We start from the raw sequence: 17244 nt of genomic DNA, 5'->3' as shown, positions 1-17244 counted from the left end.
GGAAAAGTTTAAAAAGCCTTTTAGAAATGGCTGCTCGTGTCCACACATACCCTCAGGGGCGTCCTCAGTGTAGACGGTGAAGGTGGCGGTCTTGTTGGCCACGCCGTAGCTCAGACCAGGACCGTAGGCGATGACGTTGTGACGATTGGCGTGATTCACGTAGAACTGAAGGGGAGACTCTGAAACACACACACTATAAACATGAGCACATCTGTGTGTTTGGGTGGAATTAACCTCGTCTTTATTTGTCTCTGACCAGCCTGGTGGTGGGGCTGCATCCATCCTCCTCCACTGGTCATCCATCTACCAGCCATCAGCCAAACAGCCCCTCAGGCAGGCTGTGATTGTGTGACTTGTTTGTTTTGATTCAGTGTAATTACATTTAATTTAGATAGCGCCAATTAACAGATATGTCATCCTAAGGTACTTAACCTCATGAGGTGAAGACCTCATGAAACTATACAAAGAAACCTAACTAAACCAAAGTCTCCCCATCTTTCCTTTGAGCAAGAATTTAACATCAATAGGAAGAAAATCCCTCGTTTAGCAGGAAGAAGAACCGGGCTTAGGGAGGACGGTCCTCTGCCTCCAGGGAGCTACATGCTGTCTCCAGGTTAGCTTTCTGACTAACAGCACTGGTGTTGCTCAGGCGTGTGCGTACCTGGGATATGTGTGCCGTTGTATTTGATGTGCATTTCGTGCAGGCCGGCCTCAGTAGGAGAATACTGCACTGTGACCGTCCCATCCTGGTTGTCTGTGATGAGCGGTGGAGCAGATTTACCTGAAGGCATCAGCACCTCACCTGAAAGAGACAAAGAGTGAGAATCAGAGAGAGAGAAGGTCGTTTCTCATCTTAATCCCACAGGGGTGTATTTCCCCAGTTTGGGTAAAAACCTGCCCCCTACACGCCTTGTTTTACTGTTCCACTGGTTGCAGATGGAGTTGTACTTCTTCTCAACGTTACACTTTCTCTTTGATGAAAACAGTCTGTTTTCTGCCATCTTTTCGTATATATTTCCATTAAGTTTCCTTGTTCTTATTGTTTACTCTATCCTTCTTTTATTTCTATGGAGACTGCATCTTTTTTTTTTTTTTTTAACTTCTTTTTATTTGGAAATGTACACGCTCATAATGACAAGATGCTTACAATACATATTTCCACTTTTTTTTATAATGAAACAAGGGAACCCCCCCCCCCCCAAAAAAAAAAAAAAAAAAGAAAAAAAAGAACACAAAAGAACAAAAAAAAAAAAAAAAAAAAAAAAAAACCCAGGACACATAATTCAATGTATAAAGGTTGGTATGACAGAGATAACAACAACTAAGCATTTTCAGGTGAGGATACACTATACCTTATTTTATATATACAAATATGTGTGGGATATAACTGTTAAGTATGCCAAGTATACATAAATAATAAAGAGTAAGGTTATAAAACACGACATGTACATACAAGAAACAGATATAGATAGAATGTTGAGATGGACTGGGATTGGGGTAAGACAGGTATCCCTTACAAAAGGAGCCAGCTAAATGCTGTCAGGTAAGACATCTAGTCCCCCTACATATGATAGAATTGGGTCCCATATTAAATTAAATTTACTCTTAGGAGACTGCATCTTAAGTCCAACTAAAACCATTCCTGGTTTGCCGGCCTGATGTCAATAAGCCTCATAGAAGTCTGTGTCATGGGGCTCTTTTACTCACTAAGCTCCCACAATGCTCTCTGGTTTCAGCACAGAACGGCCTGCCTCCTGTGGCTGCTGCAGTATTAAGCAGTAAGCCAGGTACTCCAGCTGTTCTACAGCAGCTGTATATTAGAAATATTAAATGACTCGGATTGAAACGGGAGCCAAAAATACTTGACCAGGCCACAGCCAGTTTAGGGTGGAGACTGAGAATGGGCCAAAAACCATCCAGACCATTAACGTGTCCCTTACCGGTGACTTCTCCTTTCCTCAAGGAGAACGGTATGACCATGTCAAACGGCCTGAAGCCGCTGCCGTTGACGCCATACTTGTCTGATATGACCTGCAGAAGAAGACAGACAGAGAGATGGAGTTTATGGTTTGTTGAAGCTGAAACATCAACTCTCAGCGACCTGCGTTGCAAACATGCTGCTGCTGCATCCAAACCCCGCCCACACAGGGGCATCCTGGGAGGTGCAATGGAGCAGTAAGGAGGAAGATGATGATGATGATGAGGTAATTCTGTGATGCAGCCACAGAGATGAGCAGTGCACTGAGAGAGAGGAAGAAAGACAGAACCACTACAAAACCCCTGCAAGGAAAAACAAAACCCTCAGAACACCCATAACCATAGCAACGCTTTCTGGGGCTTACTGATTTGGTGATGTTAGAAGTTTACTGTGATTCCATTGGCTGAGACAAAAAGAGAAGCAATGGCGTGATGGAGGCGGTGAAGCGGTGAAGCCAGTACGATTTAGAACAGAGAGAGAGAGAGGTCAGGTTGAACCAGCAGCCATTCACCTACAACAGAGAGGAGCGGTGTGTGTGTGAGTGTGTGTGTTAGTGCTGGTTAAAGGTCAGTTTACCCAAACCACAGGAACACAGCACATGTTAAAGTCTGTGTGTCTTTTTGTGTCATCTTTTCCACAGTACTAACTAGTAGGGGGATCGTGAGCCCTGTTTCGTTTGATGAGTTGAACATTTCGTTACACCTCTAGTAACTTGTAGTTTATCTCCACAACACCACTTTGATCCCACATGAAGGTGTTTTCTGCTGCCGTCTCCAAGTTTAACCCTCAAGCGACCAAGTTATTCTAGCGACTAAAATGACCGACTGGGGTTATTTATGACCCACTATATGTTACACAGGAATACGTCTGCTTTAGTGCCTCTTTTTGAGCTTTCTTACCTATTCCACTCCACTGCAGTTTAAGATGGATATTCTAAAGTAACCTTCTTTTATTATTCATGGATTTTAATCATTTTGACTCAGAGCTAAAGTAAAACCAGATGAACAACATGATGCATTGTAAGAACACAGTAACATTTATTTAGACACACTTTGTCTGCCACTTCTTTTAAAACTTTATTCCTTTTGTTTCCTCAATAGTAAATCAAAAGTCCATAAAAACAAAATGTACACAAACATCTTGTCTGTATGTGTGCAATGTAACATGCAGAGAAGTATTTAGATTAGGGGCGGCTGTGGCTCAGGGGGCAGAGCCGTTCGTCCAACAATCGAAGGGACAGCGGTTTGATTCCCTACCAGCTATAGTGCACTGCAAAACACTGAAATACAGCGATTAGAGGTAGAAATAAATAAACTAGAAAAGCACTCAGAGAGTGCAGACCTCCGCCAAGAGGAAAACAGGAAACCCATGCAGTAAAGGATCATGAGCTGGAATCAAACCTGCATCTCAGACACAGTTCTGTTTATGAATCACCTTCTTAACCAGTTGATCTGGACACCTTGCTCCAATTTGTTGGACGACACACTAACCTATGATGTTTTTGTCATATTTTGGACCACATACTAATTTAAAGTGATCCAGAATCCAGGATCCTTTCCGGATTGCCACCAAAATTAAATCAGCTCTTCCTCTTACCATAGTCTACATCCCCTCAAAATTTCATGTGAATCTGCCCAGGCGTTGGTGAGTTATCATGCTAACAGACAGACAGACACACAAACGCCGGGTGTCGCATAACCTCCTTGGTAGAGGTAATAAAACTAAAGCCTACAATAGTGAAAAACCTACACATCTGTCTGGGGTCATAAGTGACCCCAGATAAGTTTCCATTATCCTTGTCACACCAGTTGGCCGATCTCTACAAAAAACTATGAGCAGCTGTATTACAAGTGGACTGACAAATTCATGGCAGGAAACATTTTTCGGATAAAAGATATAAAAACGGCAAATAGAATTATACGGCTGGGGTCAAAATGACCCCACTTGGTCGCTTGAGGGTTAAGGTAAAACACACCAAATGTTCTGAAGAACTGCTTTTATTTTTGATGCTAGTGTCCTCATAATGATAAGACAGTCCTTAGTGTTAACGAGGTGTGGTGCTAATGCGGCTAATGTTAGCATCAGCTCTGACAGGAAGCCCACAGTTCACAGCTCTGTGCAGAGAGATGTTCAGAGATGGTGGGAGCTTTAAATCAGTCTGAAACCAGTGAGCAAGGACTGGGTGGGTTTCTGAGTCGACTGATAATTCATCAAGTCTGGACCCGAGTATGCTAAGTGCAGGGAGATGGTGTGTTGTGAATCTGTGCTATAGAAATAAAACTGAATTGACTGTTGTGTTTCAGTGAAACCTGAACTCAGCCAGACTGCTTATGTCGCTATGGCTGTGAGTGTGTGTGTGCATGTGTGTGCGTGCATGTGTGTGTGCATGTGTGTGCGTGCATGTGTGTGTGCATGTGTGTGTGCGTGTGCATGTGTGTGTGCATGTGTGTGTGCATGTGTGTGTGCATGTGTGTGCGTGCATGTGTGTGTGCATGTGCATGTGTGTGTGCATGTGTGTGTGCATGTGTGTGCGTGCATGTGTGTGTGCATGTATGTGTGCATGTGTGTGCGTGCATGTGTGTGTGCATGTGTGTGTGCGTGTGCATGTGCATGTGTGCGTGCATGTGTGTGTGCATGTGTGTGCGTGCATGTGTGTGTGCATGTGCGTGTGCATGTGCATGTGCGTGTGCATGTGTGTGTGCATGTGTGTGCGTGCATGTGTGTGTGCATGTGTGTGTGCATGTGTGTGTGCATGTGCATGTGTGTGTGCATGTGTGTGTGCGTGCGTTCTGGGATACCCATGGCTGGAAGCCTGCTCCGGGGGGAGCGGCCTGCTGCTGTAGAGACGTCTGCTCTTTCATCATGGGTACCTCATCGGTAGCCTGAAGACATGACAGTAAGGGTCAGCGTTACACACTGAGGTTTGTCCACATTAAAGCTGCGATTCTGGAGAGAGACTCTTCATATGTTGGTAGTTAACATATTTAGATCGTTAGCATGTGAACAGATTTGTGGTCGCTTCTTCACAGCCACCAGCAAGTTTGGAGGAAAATGCATCCGATCTAAATCCCTTTCAAAGTGGTCTCCTTGTGCAGTGATACAGCTTTGTATCACCCCTCTGGAGGTTCTGTTCTGCACCATCTCTGATGAGCCCAGAATCTCTTAAAGCGTGTCAACATGACAACCCTTCAACTCGAATTTCATTTCAAGGAAGAGAATAAAAGGCAGAGAGTCAGCTCTGGTGAGTTGAATGGGTGGACAGCCACGAGTGTGTGGTTGCAGCCAAACAATGAATAACTAAAAATATTATCACATGTAATCAGCACACTATGGCTCAGAGCAAAGTACAGCACAGCCTCCACAGATCAGGTCATCTGTGCTGAACGTTCTCCCTGAGAAGTTCATAGCACAACTTGTCCTGGACAGTCTGACCCTGGTGGACAAGTTCACGATGCACAACTGCATGGGTGTCGAAGGTAACAAAGAACCCTGTGGTTTGGGAACTGCAGGTTCTCCACTGTGAAATCTGGTGTTCCTTCTGTTGGTGGTAGCTGCAGACCCACCTCTCATCACAGTGGTGATCCTCCATATGAAGGACGGATCTTCCGGCTGCTGAATGTAAAATTTTCTTCTCTGCTCCAATTTGTGGTTCATGGAGACATTGGTAATACGCACTTCTAGTGATCATAAACATGTGTAACCCTGGTAGCACCATGACGGTTACGGCTCGCATATCCAACACACACGTCTAAACTTTTTGATCAACACTCCCACAGTCCAGCTTTCTACCAGCACAGCTTGAATCTCAGGAAAGCTGAAAGGTAAACTACCAATTTTATGCCAGAATTTTACGTTGTTTGGCCATTTTTTGTTGTAAAATAAGTCTAATCAAAAACCCTCTCCTGTGAAAACTAGGTTCAACTTGTCAACATGTCCATGTGGTGTTTTATATACAACAACCAGTCTAAAGTTTTACAACGCCCCAATTTTTCCAGTTTTTAATTGAAATTCAAGTAGTTCCAGTCCAATGAAGAGCTTGAAACGGTCTAAAGATAAGTGGTGAACTGGCAGAGGTTAAAAAAGGTCAGGGTAAAACTGAAAATAATGTACATTACAGAATTATAGAAAAAGGCCTTTTTCAGGGAACAGAAATGTGCTAACAACTTAAAGCTGTTCTGCAGCAATGCAGGTAGATCACACCTTGAAAGTTGGAGCTACCAAATCCTACAGGAGTCCCAACTGTTCTAGAGTCAGTTCCATCCCCTCTGTCTGCTTAAAGTAGTGCTGGAACACACCGTGGAACCCTCCAGAACGTTATTTGAACGTAATTAAAAGTAATTTGTTGTTAGGTGAGTAAGACAAAAAACTGAAAAGCAGAAACCCTTCCACTGTGGCGTGACTTCATGAGGAGTGAACCATACTGGCAGACAAACAAACAAACACAGAGAAAAACAATAGAAACACATTTTATCCATCTGTGGCCTCGTGGGTAAATCCTGGTTTGTAACCTAAAGGCACAAGAACAACGTTTTACTGCAACCAACAGCCTCACTGAATGCCTTCTTTATGTCCATAAAGAAGGATGGCTGAACTCAAGCAAGTTTTAATAGTTAGTTCATAGATAATTCATGTGGTGCACTCATGAATGGAACCAGCAGCTGACTGGAAAGAAAAAAATGTAGAGACCAAATATGCAAGATTTGTAGTTAAGCAGAGAAAACTTAACACTAAATGTATTTTGGAAATCCAGTCAGACTACAATAAGGCCAGACAAAGTGCCATCCCATCAGCCTCCATGTCTTTCAAGGCTCATCGAAACCATTTTGGATCCCTGAAATCAGAGTTCTTTTCTCACCATGACATTGAAGGGACTGCACGGGATGTTTTTCCCTCCAAAACGGATGTAGATGGCGTAGTTCCCAGGCGCTGGTGCGGTGTAGAAGATGTCAAAAGTGCCGTCTTCATTCTCCACCACCTCAGCCTCCACCTCGCTGCCGTCAGGCTGCACCACCACGCAGTTCACCTTCCCCTTCCCAGCACCCTTAGTGTTCACCACCAGGCCCAGCTCCTTGCCGATGGCCACCGTGGGACCCACACCTGGACCTGGGAGGGGACATGCCATCAGCTCTCTTTGCTTCTCCTTATGTATTTATAGGTGTTTTCTTAGCTGTCATTTACCAGTGACGATGCATTTGCTGGCATCTCCAGTTGCCGTGGCGCGGACCTTGTAGGGCGATGCAGGGATGTTGTCACCGCCGTATTTTACAGAAATAGTGTAGCGGCCTGCGCGGTCAGGGATGTAAGACACCCGATATGTGCCGTCACCGTTATCGTGGATAGTAGGCTGCTTAGGGACGCCATCCTCATCCTAAAGTGGAAGGAAGAGAGACACGGTTTAAGTGTGATGCATTCCTTTCATGTGTGTGTTTAATTACAGCTGTGGGTGTGGTACTGACTGTAATGAGCACGCTCAGTTGGCCCTGGCCGGCATCTTTAGCATCAATATTGAACTCAACAGGAAAGCTGGCGGGTAGGCCGCTGGTTAGCCCGGGGCCGCGGGCACGAACTTTGCTGGCATCGTGCTGAGGAAGAACCTGAAACTTGAAGGGACTGAAGAGACCAGAGAGAGTTACTACAGACACTGATGGTCAGGGCCAACAGGACAGTGCTGACACTAGTCTGCTAGAATGTGTCATTTAGTTGACAACTATTTGACCCAAATGAATGAGCTCAAAGACAAAAATCTGAGCCTAGTTTTCAAAGGAAACAGATGTGGTTTTGCCTCGTCCTCTGTTGGAACATAGGGTTTCACTCCTGTTTTTCCCCAACATACAGTTGCATGCAAAAGTCTGTCAACACCTGAGCAAGCAGTAGATCTTCATTGAGTTAACTAGTCTGGTTAAGTGTTCAAATGTAGATGAAGTTCTGATGACTTCTGCAGTCTAAATGGATGAAAAGTTGAGGCTGTTGGGAGTATTAACATTATCCTCAGACATTAATTTAGGGGGAAAAACACAGAAACAGCTGAGTTTAAACACATTTTCAAGACAAGCTGAGATTGTGTCATCAAACTGGTCTCTTGGTGGATCTGTTTCTTGCTAAATTAATCTAACATTAGTTCTCCTGTACCTGCTGAGGACGTCTTCGTCTCCATACTTCACAGCTACAGAGTACGGTCCTTCCACAGCAGGAGTGTAGGACACAGAGTGAGTCCCGTCCCCGTTGTCGGTCACCTCTGTGGGCTCTGCCACGCCTTTAGGACCAGTGACTGTCACAGCCAGCGGGGCCACACCTGCCTTCCTGCAGTCCACCTTGAAGGATTGTGGTATGTTGGCCCTGACCTCTGACCCCACTCCAGGACCAGACACCTTGACCTTAGTGGGGTCCACCACGTCTTTAACTGGGACTTTAAATGGACTTCCTGGAAGAACAGTGCAAAAACAAACAAATATGAACCAGAAATCTGCTAAATGACTGCCACAGATCCATAGACTGTACTTCATGAATAGATGCATCACCCACTGGGTTGTGGATTACTGTACTGAAGCCATGAGTTTGGGATTTTGACCGTCCTCATCTTGGTTTGTTGAAACCAGATGTCATGAGTGAGGCGTGGATCTGACACAGAACCCGAGAATCCAACATACACAGTAGTACCCTAAAACACACAGCTTTAGTCTGTTCTGTTTGAAATGGGACCAGAATTTACACAATGCCGGACTGAAGGAGACTTGAAACTAGCAAGTGAGACCAAAACTCAAAAAATGTTTACTGAGCTAAAGAAGTAGGACCATTTATTTATAGATTTCTGTACAATCAGATTTCTTTCTGCAGCCAGAGATGTCGCCCCCTGCTGGCTGTTAGAAAGAATGCAGGGTTTCAGCACTTCCACTGTAAAGGCCTAAAGGGTTCATCCCTCTTAAAAATACAGCCGATGGTTGGGCAGAACGGGGCAGTATTTGTCAGATATGTTACACCGATGTTTTAGTTTGACTAATTTAATGGCTGCAGTAACCAAAAACCAACACAATGGGAACCGTTTTTGGTACACAAAGCAAATAAACCTAATTTTATTGAGGCTGCTTTACTTATTATACTTCACTGAGTTAATGCATTTGAAGACAGCAGATACATTTTATTTAAATGGTATTTTCCAAAAGAGTACTTTAGGCAGTTTCAGTGTGTTTTAATGCAACACAATGAGCATGATCACACAACAATGTTTAGTACTCAGTGCAGAAAATATTTCATTTTTATTTAATCATTATTTGCAGGTACACAGTTGATCAAAATACTGTCACCAAGTTCTCCTCCTGTAGTAAATCTGCCTGTGACTCCCAAACGTACGATCCTGAGACTAATTTACTGTAGCACAGAAGCACAAAGCAACACCTGTCTGACAGGTGTTCAGACCCTCCCACTGAGCCTTTCCTGAACCGAGTCAATTAAACTGAGCTGCAGCTTTTTAACTGGAGCCGGTAACTTCAGCCACATCTTGAAAGCATTAAGCTGAAACTCTTGACAAATCTTTTACCAGCCAATAACATAAACATGCATTTAAGATCAACTGAAGAACATTAAGCACCTCTTTCAACATCAGCGGCCGTTTATAGATGGAAATGACAGAAAAGTCAACAAAATCTAATGAAAGTGGCATTAAAGGCCTTTAGGGGCTAAACACAGACAGTGGGTCTGTAGAAATGTATTTTACTGCTTATTATTCCAAGTTAATGAGAGATATTTGATCAGATTTTTGCCATGAGCTTTCTCACTCTACAAGAATTCATCTTCAGGTGTTATTCTGATCGGATTCTTCTTGTTAGAAGTCAGAAAGCATTTAACGAACAAGAAAAGCACTCAGAGAGCAGTACTCCACCAAGACTGCTGTCGTTGGATCATTTACAACGACTGAAACCTTTAATAAAAAATGACCTTGAGCTGAGTACAGGCGTGTGTTCTGCATGTGTACGTTATGTACGGATACTGGATCATGTGACCTAAATATGTAGCAGAATTGATGGGACTCAGAAACACCCCCACAGTTTAATCAGCTGTTCCTTGGATCATTTCTGATGGATAAGTCCTGATAAGTCCTCAGAGGTGGATTTGTAGTAGGATCACAATCATGTGATCGTCAGCAGACAGATGATATTTCTATTTCTCTATTTGGTAGGGAGAGTGCACATTAATGAATGCACATTTGTTCAGAAATGGGCGTAAATATGCCAGATTATAGCACAAAGCTAATTTACATCTGCACAGACGTAGTGTTCACTGGTTGTCATGGCTACAGTGATGCCGTGCCACTCGAACTGACACAGAAATCTTTAACTAATCCGTGGATCCAGACTATAAGCTGCATCACTGCTAAAATCTGATCACTTGGTCCATGTGTCATTTCTGATCTTCCCTGAAAATTTCATCCAAATGTTAGTCTGTTTTAGAGTGATGCTGCTGACGGACAGACGGACGGAGGCTGATCGTTAAACTCTGCTGTGTTCCTGTGTCAATAATAAAATACTACCAGACTTTTCCTTCTGAGTGAACGTGACAGTACAGCACACACAGCCATACTGCTTTACTAATAATCTTAGGAATATGAGCTAGTCAGGTTTTAAGTGTCTTCGAGGAAGACGTGTCTGTGCTGCAGCTCATCCCATAATGCAGTACAACCAACAGTAAAACAGTGTAAGAAAACAGCCTGAATCCCACCTGGGATATGTTCTCCTCCGTAGGTGATGTTGACGTCGTAGAGGCCGGGTTTGTAAGGAGTGTACTCAACACTGCAGCTGCCATCTTTGTTGTCTATGCAGGACATCTTGGACTCTGATGGACCCTCCACAGTGATGCCCAGATTGCCAATACCTGCCCCTCTGGTGAAGGAACAACACACACTAAATCAGCAACAGTTCAAAACCTTCAAACACAATCAGTGGTTTTCCTCTTTCTGACTCAACAAAGAAACTAATTGGTGGCATTTGTCCAACAACACAGCTCTTAGAAACACTAAGACGTACAGGGAATGTGTGACGGTAAGGGCAGTAACTCTCCAGAGGCAGTATTCTGTGTGACAGCATCACACACATTTTTGTGACCAACTGAAGCTGTGATTCTGCACCAGCTTCCTCACCACTACGACCCAATCATTGCTCTCCACTCGTCCTGCTTGGTTGACTTCTTCACAAAGGTAAACCTCAGGCTGATATTTTGACACAGTTTTGGAGATTCAGGGCTCATTACAAATAATGCTTGACTTGTTTACAGGATAATAATCCAAAGGAGTGTTACAAATGTTCCAGCAGTACCAGGAGCACTCCTTCAAAGGGATAGTGGACAATTTTAAATCAGGTACGGTTTTAAAACTTTAGACACACAAAGTCCAAAGATTCTGATCACATCTTAAACTTTGTTCCTCCGTGTACAAGCAACCTAAATGGGTCATATCATCACATTTTTAGAAAAACTTCTGAGGACTATCTCTGATTCCCCTGAAATCTCTATAATATCGAGGTCAGGCTCAGTACCTGGTGACGACGCTGACGTGGTTGGGCTGCTCGCTCAGGCCTTGTTGGAGTCCAGGGCCGGTAGCCACCACCCGACTGGCCGAGCATCCCTCCGACACAGAAACCCTGAACGGGCTGTTGGGAACCGCAGTGTCGTCATACAGAACCTGGACACTGTGGACACCTAACAGTCACAGAAAGAGCCAGTTTCATCTCAGCCTGATCAACATGTCTGTTCCTTGGTGACTGTCTCGGTGCATACCCTTCTCAAAAGGAGTGTACTCCACGCTGTACGTCCCGTCAGCGTTGTCGGTCACCACACAGTCCGTCATGGCTTTAGACGGGTTCCTGACGTTCACCTTCACATGGTCTCCTCCTCGTGGAGTCAGAGGACGGGCGTCCACAGTGAAATCTGTGGTGGCTTCTAAGAAAACAGCTGGAAGAAACAAAACAGCGTTTCACAAAGGACCTGTTTCAAAGCGGACAGAGATGCTGACTCAGCGGACCCTACTGCACCTTGTCCCTCCACTCCAGGTCCAAACACTTTGACTCTGGAGGTGTCCACAGCAGGGTCCACCTTCACTTTGGCAGGGAAACCAGGCACAGTCTTGCCTCCGTACTTCAGCAGCAGGGTGTACATGCCGGAGGTCAGGGGGATGTAGGTCACCGTGTACGTCCCGTCTCTGTTGTCAATCACCTCCGTCTTTGCTTTCATACCTTCACCAAAGGTGGACTTTTTACATTTCTACCACAGAACTGAATGCGTAAATGTGTACAAAAAGCTTTTTCAAGTTGGAAGAACTGCATCCTCAACAAGAGAAATTATTTCTAAAACTAAGATATTAGGGGATATTTCTATATAGATTATGGTATTTTCCTGTGTGGCTGACAAACACTGAAGCATAGAGCCGCTGCTAATCACAAATCTGACATGTGAATTAATAAGAAGAAGCTTTAGAGGTGCTGGTGAGGTCAGTGTGTCGTCTTTGGACAGAGTATATCCATATGCAGAGGCTAAACAACGGTGCAGTGTCTGTAGTGACATTTGCTCAGATGATCTCCATCTCGACACCAACTGGCTGCACTTGTGTTGAATTATGTCAGTTACTTTACAGGGTGATGAATATTTATGCACTACTTCTTTAAATTTATTACCTTTCATAATTAAGATCTACTAACCAAGAAGTGAGAAGGAAAAGTTGAACACTTTATTAAAAGCAGACAAAATGTTCACCGCAGCACAATTCAAATCTGATTTGGATTTTCATAGAGAGCATCTGTAACCAGTGGCTGTATTTAGTTCTTATTCCAAGATATTTATTTTTTAGGGGCATGCTGATTGTTAAAATAATCAGAATTTGGAAAAGATATACATTTGTAGTAAAAATAAAATCTTTGTGTCAAAATTGAGAATAACAAACAAATTTAAACTCAAAACCTAACTGAAATGCATTCATTTGTGTTTCAGACATTTTAATCAAAGGAATTTTTCACCGTTGATCCTTCAGTGCTGATGATGTGTAACTAATCAGACAGTGTTGTAGGAGGACTGTGCAGCAGCGTATTCTGGATTTAATTACTTTATCAGAAAGAAAGAACGATTTAGGTAAAAAAAACAAGACTGACAACTGTAAAAAGCTGAATACTGGATCCAGTGACTGCCCTGGTGTTACCTGAGCCCGGTGCAGAGCCAGTAGGGCTGGATGGAGGGGAGTCCAGGGCCGCCTCCAGGCTCAGCTGACCCGGTCCGGCCTGAGAACAGTCCACATTCACAACGCTGGTCTCTCCAACCTGCACGAACACAAAAAGCTGAATCCCACTGTGTAAACTGTTCCATCAGCTGCTGGTTGAGCCTTTAGCCGTGGGCTGAAGAACACGAGAGAACTTTTAAATATCAGTGGAGCTGAGAAGTGAGAGGAAAAGGTTTGATATATAGAGCTGAGTTTCTGTCTAAATGGAGCATTTTGACCGAAATCCCAAAAAACCTGTTAAAGAAAATGCAAACTGATGTTATGTTTTACTTTGTATTAGTTTAACTTTGTCACTGAGAAATCCCATTTGGCAGATGTCTCCACCAGCATCCAGAGGCTGAAACCTGAGCACTCAGAGGCTTGGCTGGTACAATCAGGAGCAAAACAAGACGACAGTGGCAGCATTTATCAAAACTGGACCCACCAACTGCTTAAAAACAGCACAGACTTCAGTTCTTCAGGTTGTGTCTCACCTTGCCTCTCTTCAGGCCAGACCCTGAGGCCACCACCTTGGAGGGATCAAAAGGCATCTGGATGTCGGCTCTGAACGGTGAGCCCGGGATGTGGACGTTCTCAAACTGGATGTTGACCAGGTAGTTTCCAGCTTCAGTGGGCAGGTAGGAGACAGAGCAGGTCCCGTCTCCGTTATCAGAACATTCGAGTTTGGCCTCGGTCGGCCCCTCCACTGTCAGACCCAGACCTCCGGTGCCGGCTCCTTTGGTGTCGATGGTGAACTCAGCCGGGTTCCCAACCAAACCTCCCTTCAGACCGGGACCAAACGCCTTCACCTAGAACACGCACACAAATTCAGACTTTTTTTGTCCCCACACCAATAACAAATAAAGTGTGACATGGTTCAGATGTCAGGTCTGCCCTGCTGATGTTTGTCTGGGTCTCCTTTGGATCCGACACAACTGTAGAAACGAGGAATTACACGTACGCCTCGTTTATGACAGGAACTTATTGTTCTGTACACAAGTATTCTAAATATTGAAAACTGTCTAAACTATTTTCTTTTCCAAGTCTACACAGCAGGATGTCAACAGCAGCATTTGGTTAGAATTTAATTTGAGCACTTAAATAATTACAGCATTTTCTAAAACACATAAAATCTCTCATCTCTGATTAACCAAAAAAATAAAGACAATAATGAAAATTGACATTTTACATCGATATGTTAAATTAGAGATAAAATGTTGTGAAAGATTTTCTGTCAGCCCCCAGATTGTCTTTGTCCTCCTGCTAGCTGTCGGAGCATTCAGAGTACAGAGCTCCAGGAACAGTCAGACGGATGTCCTCTTCAGGGATGAGAGGTTACCTTGCTGGGGTCTGGAGGTAGCTGGGCCTCCACAGGGAAGGGGCTCCCAGGGACCGGGTGTCCGTCGTAGGACACGTTGACAGAGTACACCCCCTCCTCTGTGGGGGTGTAGCGGACCCGGCTGACGTCTGCTTTTCCAGGCTGAGCCTCCATTTTACACGGTACGGCCCGCTGCCTGGGACTCAGCTGAAAACAGGATGAGGAGCACTCACTTTGTTACAGGACACGTTTTTACTGTCATTTTCTGAATTCATAAAAAAGGCTAACAGTGGACTGAATCTGAGAATAAATAAAACAACACAGAGCTCCCTGACACTCACCACCGCCACCTCCAGGTGGCCCTGGCCTCCTGCACCCTTAGTATCCACCACAAACTGCTGCTCCTGATCCACCTCCACTCCTGAAACACATTCAGCAGTTCAACACCTCCCTTCAAAGCCTCTGGAAGGTCACAGATGATGGAAAGAAGCTCATTTCTCCGTGGGATATCTTGGAAATTTATGCATCAGAACTGAATATTTTTTGTTCTTAGGGTTAATCTGAAATCATCAGGGGGCTTCATCTTGAGCAGTTTTACATCATACATGATGGATGTTTAAAATTGTGCAAAAGTTTAGATTGATAGATCAAATACTTTCCAAGATTTTATTTTATTTTTTAATGCTCCTCAAAACACTTTCAGCAAGTTCTCACACATTTTAATTTCAGGCTATTTGGATTTCAAATACGGTCTTTGAAATTTAAATTTAAACAGACAATCTTTAACTTTCAGAAATTTCTCATATCTTTATAAATACCCATATTTTATGATATACAAATGTGGTCGAGATGCTGAGCGGAAGTCGTTTTAAATAATGAATGATTTGATTCAGAATGACCTCCAAGTACGTAGAGCAGCTGCCTTTACAAAGTCCATACTAACCCCACAGGGACAATAAAGTCTAAAGTAAGTCTAAAGTTTTCTTGATTTTTTTATCTGGAGCCTAAGAAACCTTTCTTGGTTTTACTTCCACAGGTTCCACTATCCAACATCTCTATTTGCTCCAGTCTTCAGCTCTGCCAAACCAGTTATTGATGTAAAGAGCTACTAGCACACCACCAAGGGAGTGTGACCACAGCGGCCTGATTTAAAGCTCTGCTATAGTGTCATGGGTTTGGTAGAGGCTTAATCAGCGCTGTGTGAACTTCTCTGGTTTGAATGTAACAGACGCTCATTCATTCATACAAGTACTGCACTCTCCCGTTAACACTGCCATTTCTAAGTGGATGAAAAGCTCACTGGAAGCAGAGAAAGGTTTCTTACGTCCATCCAGGTTGTCCACGGTGACCTTGCTGAGGTCCAGTGGGGCAGCCACTCCGACCGTGAAGGGGCTCTTGGAGATGGGATCCCCTCCAAACTTCACCACGATGGTCATCTCTCCCTGCAGACACAAAGCAGCAGCTTGACTTTCTAATTAAACACATGAGATGAGTGCTGCTGCTTTGCTTTGTTTTCAGGTTAGGAAAGACGGCAGCTACTGTGTTATTAGCTTCTGTCACATGTTTACTCACTGTGGGTTCATTTTTCACTACTATAATAACTCCTGCACCTCTGTGGAAACAGGACCATGAATACAAGCACAGAGAACTCAAAGTGTTCTGTGCAGTAAAACAGTCATAATGGCTTAGACCATAAAAATAAAAAGTCACAGTTCTTTGGGTACAGATTTTACAAAAATGGGAAAAACGTATAAACATGGAAAACATTTAGCAAAGAGCTCAAGAGTGTCACCAACACTGGGAAATAAAATGGTGCTTCTACATATGATGGATACTTTACTACTTATTTTTACATTTGTTTCCAAACTGCTGGCAGTTCAGCTGAAGAGTTCCTAGATTTTTTAGTTTTCTAAAATGGATTTATGTTTGTTAACTGAATCCAGTTAGAGCGAGCCGTTTATTCTGTTTGGGAGGATCTTTGCATGAGACATGTCGAAAAAAGCGGCTTGGATTAAATACCACGATCCAAACGTCACCAATGAATTAACATTCTGCCAGTTTGATAAACGGTGAGATTTTGGCACTTTTTAAAAGGTAACGTGCTTTTTGAAGCCACTAGTGGGCTTTCAGAAGGTCAAATACGTGTTTATCGACAAATCTGTTGCACAGCTGTGAATTTAATCGACATTATCTCAACTGAATATTGACACTTTTCAACTTTAATTCCAACTGCGAAAGTTGTCCAAGCTTGTGGTACTCTAAACTTATCTGTCTCTATGGATCATGTTGGGATTGTACAGTCAGGGCTGGTGTTATGACTGTTCTTCAGGTGCATCTCTGACATACCTGCTGTGCTATTTATACACCATTTTTGGCGTATCAAACACATAATTCCTGCTTTCTGGTAAAGATTTACGCACCAATAAGCTATTTCTGCAACAATTAAAGGTGGAAATGTCTTAATTTTGCAAAGGAAATAAAATTCAAACCATGATGTAAATTACCATAATAATTACATATTCCACCTTAGATTCAGTGGGTGGTTGAGCTGATAATTCTTATTTTGGAAGTTAAAAAAAGACCCAGTTCTGAAGAACATATGAAGTCTTGTGCTTCTTGCATGTTTTTACTTGACAGGGAACAAACATTTGTTCTGAATACTGAGGGGAACATATCCCTGGTGTTCCCTGGACGTCCACACCTGCAGAGGTGTTT

The 17244-nt window shown here is 43.5% G+C and overlaps 1 protein-coding gene across 3 annotated transcripts in view; it reads right to left on the bottom strand.

Moving 5' to 3' along the window:
* LOC110971009 (filamin-B) overlaps positions 1-17244 on the bottom strand; it is a 95330-nt gene that overhangs the window by 19577 nt on the left and 58509 nt on the right. For 2 of the 3 annotated variants that reach the window (XM_051948224.1, XM_051948225.1), the window contains exons 20-36: positions 15854-15971; positions 14871-14950; positions 14551-14736; positions 13706-14020; positions 13155-13272; positions 11998-12198; positions 11744-11917; positions 11503-11665; positions 10691-10851; positions 8108-8399; positions 7435-7588; positions 7157-7346; positions 6834-7081; positions 4777-4860; positions 1941-2031; positions 662-802; positions 51-179 (exon numbers count right to left, since the gene is read on the bottom strand). In XM_051948224.1, coding sequence (XP_051804184.1) covers positions 51-179; positions 662-802; positions 1941-2031; positions 4777-4860; positions 6834-7081; positions 7157-7346; positions 7435-7588; positions 8108-8399; positions 10691-10851; positions 11503-11665; positions 11744-11917; positions 11998-12198; positions 13155-13272; positions 13706-14020; positions 14551-14736; positions 14871-14950; positions 15854-15971 — 2845 coding nt within the window. The remainder of the gene's footprint in view (positions 1-50; positions 180-661; positions 803-1940; positions 2032-4776; positions 4861-6833; positions 7082-7156; positions 7347-7434; positions 7589-8107; positions 8400-10690; positions 10852-11502; positions 11666-11743; positions 11918-11997; positions 12199-13154; positions 13273-13705; positions 14021-14550; positions 14737-14870; positions 14951-15853; positions 15972-17244) is intronic. The other variant, XM_051948226.1, reaches the window with a different exon arrangement.

This window comes from Acanthochromis polyacanthus, chromosome 5 (assembly GCF_021347895.1).
Source record: "Acanthochromis polyacanthus isolate Apoly-LR-REF ecotype Palm Island chromosome 5, KAUST_Apoly_ChrSc, whole genome shotgun sequence".
Classification (NCBI taxonomy): domain Eukaryota; kingdom Metazoa; phylum Chordata; class Actinopteri; family Pomacentridae; genus Acanthochromis; species Acanthochromis polyacanthus.
Note: the sequence above shows the minus strand (reverse complement) of the source record. Positions and strands in the feature narration are given on the sequence as shown.